The sequence below is a fragment of the Cyprinodon variegatus genome, unplaced genomic scaffold (assembly GCF_000732505.1).
Source record: "Cyprinodon variegatus isolate N-32 unplaced genomic scaffold, C_variegatus-1.0 Scaffold1108, whole genome shotgun sequence".
In the NCBI taxonomy this organism is placed as follows: domain Eukaryota; kingdom Metazoa; phylum Chordata; class Actinopteri; order Cyprinodontiformes; family Cyprinodontidae; genus Cyprinodon; species Cyprinodon variegatus.
Window position 1 is genome coordinate 61228 of NW_015151561.1, and position 10276 is coordinate 71503.

The 10276-nt window shown below is 40.6% G+C and overlaps 1 protein-coding gene across 2 annotated transcripts in view; it reads left to right on the forward strand.

The window, feature by feature from the left end:
* Window positions 1-10276, forward strand: part of LOC107101521 (carbohydrate-responsive element-binding protein-like) — a 53039-nt gene that overhangs the window by 27463 nt on the left and 15300 nt on the right. For both annotated transcript variants that reach the window (XM_015400467.1, XM_015400468.1), the window contains exons 8-10: window positions 1962-2113; window positions 2225-2825; window positions 3946-4022. In XM_015400467.1, coding sequence (XP_015255953.1) covers window positions 1962-2113; window positions 2225-2825; window positions 3946-4022 — 830 coding nt within the window. The remainder of the gene's footprint in view (window positions 1-1961; window positions 2114-2224; window positions 2826-3945; window positions 4023-10276) is intronic.

Genomic DNA, 10276 nt, shown 5'->3' on the forward strand with positions numbered 1-10276 from the left:
AGGGCGCACCGCACATTTTGAGGGGAAAAAAAGACGTTTTAGTGCGCCTTATAGTCGTGAAAATACGGTAGGTTAATCTTAAAAATGTTTTTTAAGTACATGTTTTTCAAAGTTTCATCTCCAAAACGTGTCCTTTGCCAGAATGATTTGACATTTAAATATGACTTCCCTAGGACTTTAACAAAAAACATTTGAACAGTTTGTTTCGGTATCTTAGATTTGGAAAAATTTTGCAAGTCACAGACGTCAAGACGTTGTAGTCTGATTACGTCTATAACACATAAAAGTAATAAATACTACTTTTAATCAAGACTTGAGGCAAGAAACGGTTCAATTCTAGGTCTCCCAATCTTTTTGAATCTGGTTATGACAGTTTAGTTTTTTCTTTTTCTTTTCCCTCAAGGCTTTTATTGTGTAATCTGATCAGATATATACACCAAAGTCATCTAAATGTGTTGTCCCAAAACTATAGAGGACCATTCCTGCTATAATTAAAAATCTATCAGTAAAACAAGAAATTACATATTCAACACATAAACCAATAACTCTTAAAAGAATTACATGAAGCAACTGAGAAACTGAGGGATTGTTTAAAAGCCACAGACTGGAGCATGTTCCAAAGCTTTCATGGTGATAACATCAACAGCCTTCTTGAATGTATCACTAACTACATGACCTTCTGCGTTGAGAGCACGGTGCCCACACGACGGCTATGGAGCTTCCCAAACAACCACCCCTGTATTACTCCTGAGCTGAAAGTCCGACCTACATACCTCCCTCCCCCCTCACAGTCATTTTGATGCAGGTGAGAGGCCAGCTGAAGAGCCTTAAACAGAGGAAAGCTGTTGAGGAACGATTCTGATGAGCTCTGTGAGGTCCTCAGCTACATCACCAACCTGAGCCTCAGCTATGGGTGGTCCCTACTCTATGGAGTACTGTGTGGTACGGGTTCCCAAAACCCCACATGCCAAGGAACTGGCCTGCTTTAGACCAGTCACCCTAACTTCCAACCTGATGAAGATCATGGAGTGCCTCTTTCTAGCCTGCACACTGTGGTGAGCCCCACCCTGGACCCGCTGCAGTTTGCTTGCCGACATGACATCGGGAGTGTAGGACGCCATCATGTAACTGCTACAGCGGGCGCTCAGCCACCTAGAGACCACCGGGAGCGCAGTGAGAGTCATGTTCTTTGACTTTTCTAGCGCTTTCAACACCATTAGATCAGAGCTGCTGAGGGGGAAGCTGGAGGATGCTGGAGTTGACAGACATCTTGCTGCCTGGACCATCAACTACCTCACCAAACGCCCTCAGTACATGCGACTGCATGGTTGTCTGCAGTACCGGGGCCCCCCAGGGCACCGTTTGCCTCCGTTCCTCTTCACCCTTTACGCCTCGGCTTCACCTACAACACGGACAGCTGCCATCTCCAGAAGACTTGTAGGGTGTGTTGCTAAGGGGGCAAGCTGGAGTATCAATCAGTGATCATGAACTTTGCGGACTGGTGAAAGAAGAACAAACTGTCTTAACACCAGTACGACCAATGAGATGGTGATCAACTTCAGGAGAAGACCCACACCTCATTCTCCCTTGAACATCCAGGGGCAGGGCATAGAAATGGTGGAGAGTTTATAATACCTTCAGTGTTCACATCAATAACAAACTGACTGGACTGATAACAGTGACGCCCTGTATATGAAGGGCCAGAGCCATCTCCAACTCCTGAGGAGGCTGATGTACTTTGGAGTGAGCAGACCTCTATATAAATACCCATGAAAACACCATGTGCAATTACCCTGTATAATGATCCTACTATAAAAATAAAATAGAAAATATAAAACTGTCATATGTGGACGCATTGTATATACTGTATATATCCATGTCTTTTTATTTGTAACCAGGAAAGTTTTTGATTCAACATGTCTGTCTGATTACCCTGTTATTGGTGTGTGGTGTGTTTACAGATATCTTTCTGAATTATCGAGGTCAGCTCACTGACCAGAGTAGTTTTGCAGACTGTCGCTACTTTGAAGGCCCACCCATCACAGCTTATGCTCCTCATCCATCTCCTGTTGTAACAGCCCCTGAGCTACTTATTAATCCCCAACTAAATCAGGTAGTACTGCTGATTAAATAACCCTCACCCCCATTCTGCTTCTTCTTATCTGACTTTAGAAATTATAACCAGTGTTCTTGTAAATAAAGTGAATCCTTTCTTTTTTTGCAGCCAAGTCTGTCTTCTGATGGTTTGCCCCAGCTGTCTACATCCAGCCCACGCTCAGAACATGCCAGGGCGAGCCAGGATTGTGGAGAGTACCATACACCCAGCACAGTGTCAGGAGCCATGCCATATGGACATCAGTCATACCATGATGCATCTGTTTCTACAGCATACACCAGTAACACAGACCAACCGGTTTCTGCAAGTATTCCCTTCCTGAACCCGCTGCCTTCTCACAAGTTTGGGTTCTACACAACGACCACTGTGACCCCCACTGTTATCACTCACACGGCCTCCACCACCGGAGCCCAGGGCTCAGTGTACCCGGCTCATACTTACGTTCCAGGGGTGGACCCATACTCCCAGACCCACTGTTACCCGACCTCTGCATCTGACCCGATCCATGTGGTACTGGGTCCTGTCACAGCGACCCATTGCCTGTCTGTCCCAGAGCAGGTAGTCCTAACAGAGGTCAGAGGCAAACACAAGCAAAAAACGGGAGGACTGCGAACAGTTGGGTCACCCCCTTTGCCTTCCAACCCTGAATCCAGTGCCACCATGCCTACGGGCTGCTTGGTTCAACTGCTTTCCTGCAGCACACATGAAAGTGAGTTATTTCAAACACCTGCTTTATTTCCTTAGACAACTTATAACAAGCATCCCAATAGATTAGATCCTGACACTAGAGGGTGCTACTGCTGCTGTTGGTGAGACTTATCGTGTTAAACTTCCTGTTTTGACTGCTGAGCTGCTTTGTATTCAGGCTATCTCCGCCTGAATTAAGTTTCTTTATTGTGTGATATCTCTGTATCTAAGTAACTAACCAGCCATATGCTACACTTTTCTACTGAGCACTTGTCACTTTCACACGGTTTTATTTCTGGTAGTAAGTAGTAGCTAGCCTAGGCTTGGGCTAGCTTTGCAAAGTTATGGCTGCTCTCTCTCCCTCCCTTGACTCTTTTAAGGCTCTTCTTCCTCTCTTCTCTACTGCTCTCCTGTGTTAGTTGTTTAGTTATTCCTCTGCCTCCTTTAGTGATAATGGGATGTGTGATAAGTGTATTATTTTTTTAAGCTTTGGAGGCAAGGGCATCAGAGTTGGAATCCCGTCTTCGGGCTGTTTAACAATGAGTTAAAGTAGGCCCACCTGTTAAGTACCCACAGTCACCAAGACTATGGACACCCCAACATAGTGGTCCTCCAAAAGTGCATGAGTAGCACAGCTGAAATATCAGCTGTGCTACTGCCATCAACACCTTTGTTTATAGATGTTGGAGCTCGGCCTGTTTCACAGTGTGGTCCTGTTTCTCTGACTGTGACTGGCTGGATCTGCTCTCTTCGTCCTCTGACGTGGGGGCTGGCTCGGAGCTCGTCTGCCTGGCTGTGTGTTTCCTTATGAAGCTGGTTGACAGTTGCATTTTGTATCTCTGCTTTTTTCTTTCTGTCTTCTTGATCCCTAGTAGGGTTCTGCAGATGGCTGCTCATGCCGGGCCTGCTGGAGGTTTCTTTCTGTTAAAAGGGAGATTTCCTCTCCTCTTTCGCTACAAGCATGAGTGGTGTGGGGGGATTACCTTTGAGTCAATGCAGTCAAATGGTTTTCCTTAGATAGAAAACTTTGAATCGGTTTGACTCTATGATCTGCTTGAATTGTAAAGTGCCTTGAGATGACATGTGTTGTGAATTGGTTCTATATACATAAACTGAATTGAATAATTTTTTTATTTTTTTAGGAAAAACGACACTTGGATATAATAGCACGACTTTGATGACAAGCAAAGATCAGAGGTCCACATCCAAAGGCTCTGTGGTAGGCTTTAAACTACAATGTTTTAGTATATCTCGCCATCGCTGAGAAATAACCAGAAATTACAGGAAATGTTAAAAACATTAAAGTTTTTTCATGAAGAAATCCTGCCTAGTTTTAAAGGGACAGTCTGTAACTAATTTGGCTTTTTATTAGAAAAAAACACACATTGTGCCAAAGTCCAATAACAGTCACATGGAAAACCAATAGCTTAGAATTCACATATTTCATTATGATAGCCAAAAGGGTACAATTAGGGTCTGAAATTTACTTTTTGACCCACCGTCCAAATGGACCTGAAGACAAAATGATTTATCGGTCAAGCCTTATTCCTGCCAGCCAGAAATAAAAAAGAAAATCGATTAATATATTTTAAGGAACATATTATTTCTCTAAGGCTTATGTTTATATGGAAAGTTAAATTAAAAGGTAATGTAGTTTCATTAAATAAATTTGGAATTTATTATTTGATTAAAGTGCAAAATATTTTTATCTGATAGCTTGACCATGAATAACACAATTAGAACAAACAGCCCACTATTTTCATTTGTCCTATAGTCAATAAATAAAAGCATAGCCTTTCATCCAGTGGCAAGAAAGTGCAAAGTACAGTTTCTGTAGCTGTCAAACGCAGAACATTAGGACCAAGTATTAGAGGCGGAAAGACAAATTTCTCAAAATGTTTATTAGAAACGGAACTGCAGTGAACAGCGTCGGCATCTAAACCCAGGCATACACTGTGAAATTTTTTTCAATCGTTGAACACAGCTACAGCTCAAACTGTACGACAAAACCGCAGGGTTTTGTCGTACAGTGTAAGTTCACAGCTCACAATGTCTGTTCAGGCCGACACTCTGATGCAATCTACCTGCTCTCACTGTACTTGTGAAGACCATGTCAGACTCAGCTCCACAGTGAGATGGAGCTACTCTGACTCTATCTCTATCAGGAAGCCAAATGAGTAGAAGAGGAATATGAAGCTCACTAGAGTGAAATACGCTGCCTTGTTAATTTGTGCCATTTTGTACTGAAAGCCAACAACTTATTTGGGCAAAGACATGGCTGAGCAAACTCTAAGGCCAGTGAGAAAGAATAATAAGTAATAACTGGTAGAAAAAAGGGAGTCTACATCAGGGTAGCTTTTACCAGGCAGAGATAAATCATGAGGTGGCAGGGCTTTAAAACCAGAGGCTGCAGGTTTCCTACTTCACAAGAAAGTTAATTCCATAGTGAAGGTTAGAAACAGGACAGTGTAGTCCAGCAACTACTCTGTCCTACCTGCAGAGAGGGCTAGCTTGTTTATTACTCTACACTGGACAAACTCTTTGTTCTTCACAGAAGTAGGACCCGTAGGCAACCATATCTGTTAGCTATTTGTAGCAGCTTGTTACATTGAAGACATACTTGTAACCTATTTGCATAAATCACCTGATGGGAACACTTGAATTAATAAGGAAGACAATAATTTTAAGGTACAATGTTGTTTTATAGGTTAATTAAAAAATCAGAAAGTGTAATGCTACGTTCACACCGCATGTGCTCTGAGTATCAAAAAAGCTGCTGCTTCATTTTAAATGCTTGTACACATAAAGGTCAGTAAAGTGTTTACAGATGCATCTAAACCCCCACATACTTACGCATAGTGCGCTGTCACTGGGAATCCAGCAGCAGCTGCCCCAGGCCCATTCGACTCTTGGGGACCTACTATTTGTGGCGGCTGGAAGCCAATATTACAGGGCTGTAAACTCTCACCCATTGGGCGTGAGACTCCTGCATCTCAGTGTCTTTGCACACTCACTCCATATACACTCCACACTCCAATTTTTCATGCTAAAAAATGACAGACCAAATACCATGCTGATAAAAATCCACTCCGCATTTTCAACGCAACCTTAGTCTAACACACGAAGGAATGCCATTCATATCCAGTCCGTATTTTTGCACACGCTCACATATTCACTGTACTGACAACAGCAGAGCTTAGCCTGAGCCAGATATTGAAAAAATACTGGGATTTCTGAGCAGTTGTTACGAGGCCTGTCATTTGAATTTTATCTTATCTTATCTGGACTAAGATAATTCACTTTGTAAATTAATGAATATTTGAAGCAAAGTAATTGAGTAAATATGAATAAAATATACAGCAGCTAGCTTAATTATCAATGTGGAGACTGAGTATAGGATCACATCAAATTAACATCAGATGGTTTGTTTTCTCTACATCTAGTGCTTTTTCTTGTTTCTAGTGCTTTAATCATTGTTTGCTCTAATTTAGCCACCTGATTTAGTCCCAGTTTGAGTCCATGTTTTGCTCACAAGTAAAGTAATTATTGCTAAGTCTAGTTTAATAATCTCCAGTTGGAATTTAGGACCAATTAAACCAACACAAATATCTAAATTCCTTAAGCTTTTAGGCACTGGCGTAACTTGCTGAATGACTGGTGTGGACATGTTCCCACCAACTTTGGGCATGGTGGGGACATTCCCCACCAATAACTTCTGCTTTTTTCCCCCTTTCCGCTGAATTACTTCAGCCAACAGTAACTGGGGTTTGATGCTGCTGTGTGTTCAGAGCGTTTTCAGCCCGTGTTTTTTCCTTGCTCTGCCGCTGTTCTCAAGTCCCACCTCTCGGTGAAATATCATCGGATCTGTAGCTTTGGGATATTTACTGCGTACAGAGTAGTTACGAGGATAAGAAGAGATAACGGATATGGCAAGCCATTTTAACATACAGTTGGTTTCGTCTGAACCACTGTGGCAAGCCATTTTAACATACAGTTGGTTTCGTCTGAACAACTGTGGCAAGCCATTTTAACATACATTCGCAGCAACACTCAGTTAATTTTAACTGGCAGTTGTTCCGATATATGTTTAAATAAAGGAGACTGGTTGGTTAAACAAATCAGAGATGCCCCCCAAAAATCTGTCAGTTACACATACAGACCTTTTTCAGCTAAAAATAGCAGCAGATTGTACATAAGTTAAAAAAGCTGGGCTTCTCAGGACCCTTACTCAGAGTTACAGATTAAAATGAACACAGATCTGTTGTTTTCGTATTGAACAGAGAATCAGACTGCAGAGCTTCTAGAGATCCTGCAAATGATTTTCTCAGGCATCATTATATTGGTAGACAGGTTCATAAATCTGTTTTTACGCAGAGCAGAGACACAATGAGGGAGAGCTGCTGATTTAAAGGTGAAACAGATTTACTGAGATATGCAACATGCAATAAAATATATCTCCAAGTTTACAAGAAAAAATATGCAATGTTATAATAAAATTCAACATATAATTTTGCCTTTTGTAGTTCAACAAGAATCAAAAATTAGCTGTGCCAGCTACCCAGAGGCAGCCAGACTCATGCGACACAGACTTAAAATTAAAGTATAAGAAACCTACCAGAATTAAAGCACAAATAATACAATTCAGTGTATACATGATTTTTGAAATATAAGATTCAATAAATAGACTTTGGCTGTCAAAAACGTTTGGGAAAAATTTCTAAATTTGATTTTGCTGCTTGCGAAGGAGGATAATCACTGATGCCGCTTAAAGGGAAGCCAGGCATGGATGGATTGATGGAAGTGAAGTTGTGTCCATTCTAGGGATGCATGATATATTGATGTTGGCATTTGTATCGGCTGTTATTCGTCATTTTATATACATTAATGTTTTTGAACCCTTTATAAAACAATGCACTAAAGGCAGGCATCTGTCTATAACATAAATATCAGTGTACTGTGGTACTCTTGTGTTCTCAACAATAGTAAAGCATTCAATAAATATATGTTTGAGCTCATTATTGGAAAATATAAACTAGGGCTGCAACAACGAATCGATAAAATCGATTAAAATCGACTTTTAAAAGCGTTGGCAACGAATTTCATCATCGATTAGTTGTGTCGCGCGATTAATGCGTCATCTGCCGCCGCCGTCATCACATCCACTTGACTGAAACGGGGGAAGAGAAAAAAATACGACAGAGCGAGCCAGCGCTGTGGGTGTGCAGTGTTGCCAACTCAGCGACTTTTCAGACCCCTCCAGCGACTATTTTTCAAAAAAGCGACTAGCGACAAATCTGGCGACTTTTTACGGTGTCACTGGCGGCTTTTGGAGACTCTTACGTGAAAGCATGTATCGTTCCTACTCTGCCGTGGGGCGGCTGCCCCATCCCAACCCCGTTCTCCCGCAGGAGTCTGTCTCAGCGCTGCAGTCAGAGCCGCAGGATGTTTACCCTCAGCGTCCAGACTGCAAATGAAGCGCGCATGCGCCGGGATTGACGGCGCAAATTGATCACAATAATTAAAATAGCCTGCGCTTTGTAAAGTAAAAAAAGTCGTAAAATGCAACTTTTGTCAAAACAAATTAACATGGCACGGAACCACCATGTTTGTTTCTTTTTAAAGAGAGGAAACGTAACGTTAGTTTCTCAGGTAGCTCATCTGATGCTTTCCTTACCTTGTTAGTAGGTTATAGACAGTGATAAGGTTGGCTACTTATTTTACTTTTAATTTCATTTGAATTAGCTTAAGCAGCGTTTATATTTTCTTTATAAATAAATCAACTTGCAAATTATGAGTGCAAGGCTTTTAAAGTTTAAATCTTCTGGCAAAGATAAAGTAAAGAAAATCCTGCAATTTAAGGAACTAAAGCAGAATAAAATCCAGCAAGATCAGTAATATGTCAATTAATTATATGCCACATTCCCATGTAAATATCTGTCTTGGAGGATCTGTTTTTTAGCACCCCTAGTTCTCTCATTTTTATTCCAAATACAATTTATAATTTGAATCACAGGGCTATTTTTTATCTCTATGGTTAAGTATTTTCTCAACTAGCAACTTTAACTGCTATACTTTCCTGTCTTAAAAGGCAGAACTCTTCTAGTCTAAAAAAAACTAATTTGTTGAAATGGGGGGGGCCTATTGTTTGAAGCCCTTAGGGGCGTTTAAAAACAAATATGCCTGTCTTTTTTGCGCTTTATGAAACAAAGTAACCTATATTTTGTGGATGTACAGCTATATTTATCATGTAAGTTTGTGTAGTTTTAACACAAACATTTATTTTTCATATTGCACCAGTACAGTTAATGAGCAACCTGTATTTGTTTGCTTGTTTGTTCTGTCTCGATTAATCGAAAAAAAATAATCGTCCGATTCATCGATTTTTAAAATAATCGTTAGTTGCAGCCCTAATATAAACCCTGTTGAAAGCGTTCGGGTTGAGTAGCTGTAGGTCCATCAGCAGTGTTGGGTAAGTTACTTTAAAAATGTAATCCGTTACAGTTACAAGTTACCTTGTTTAAAATGTAATTGTAGTGTAACTTTTTCGATTACTTTTAAAAAGTAATGTAACTAATTACTTTTGATTAGTTTAAGGTTTTAATGAGTATTGACCCATGTTCAACATTTAATTTTTGAGAACTGAATGTGAACCTTAAAAAAGCACTAAGCTGAGAGAGAACTGCTGACAGGCAATCACAGGATGTCCACAAGAAGAGATGCCAGCACCAGGCATATAAGATGTTCTCAGACTCCTCTCATCGGGCCATACGCTTTTCTGTTCCTACCCCAGGCTCTACCATTTACGCAGTTTGCAGACTAACACAAGCAGGTTCAGGTTGATAGCCGGCAAACACTTCTTGCACTGCAAGGTTAAATTTGAGCCATTTTACCAGATGTAAATGAAATGCTCCTTAAGTTTCCAGTGCTGGAAGGCTGACATTTTTGATGCGCTGCTTGAGCTGAAATAGAACCGTCCGCTCGCTTGCTGTTCCTCAAGGAGGCTTCACCAGCACAGGATGGATCATCAGAGTGGCAAATATGATAGAGACAAGGAGCCGTAGCGGGAAACGGCGATACAGGGCGCGAAGCAATAAAAATATCATTACAGTAAACCCTTGTTTATCGCAGGGGTTACGTTCCTAAAAGAACCCGCGATAGGTGAAACCCTTGAAGGAGAAACCTTTATTTTTTTTTAAGTTATTATACAATGAAATACTCCATACAACATTGAAATCAAGGAACAAACACTTCTTACAGGCCCAAGCATTTTTTAAACAAATAAAAGTACGGTATAGACGCTGTTATTGTCTGTTTTTTTTTTTTTTTTTTTTTTTTACAAATAACTACTGTACTGTACTGTAAAATAATATAGTTATCAATAAATAAGTAATAATTTTAATCATCAATACAAACTGAAATGTTAATTTTTTTGTTCTAAAGCCTGCGTAGCAGGTGTGTTTTTTTGAGAGAAGG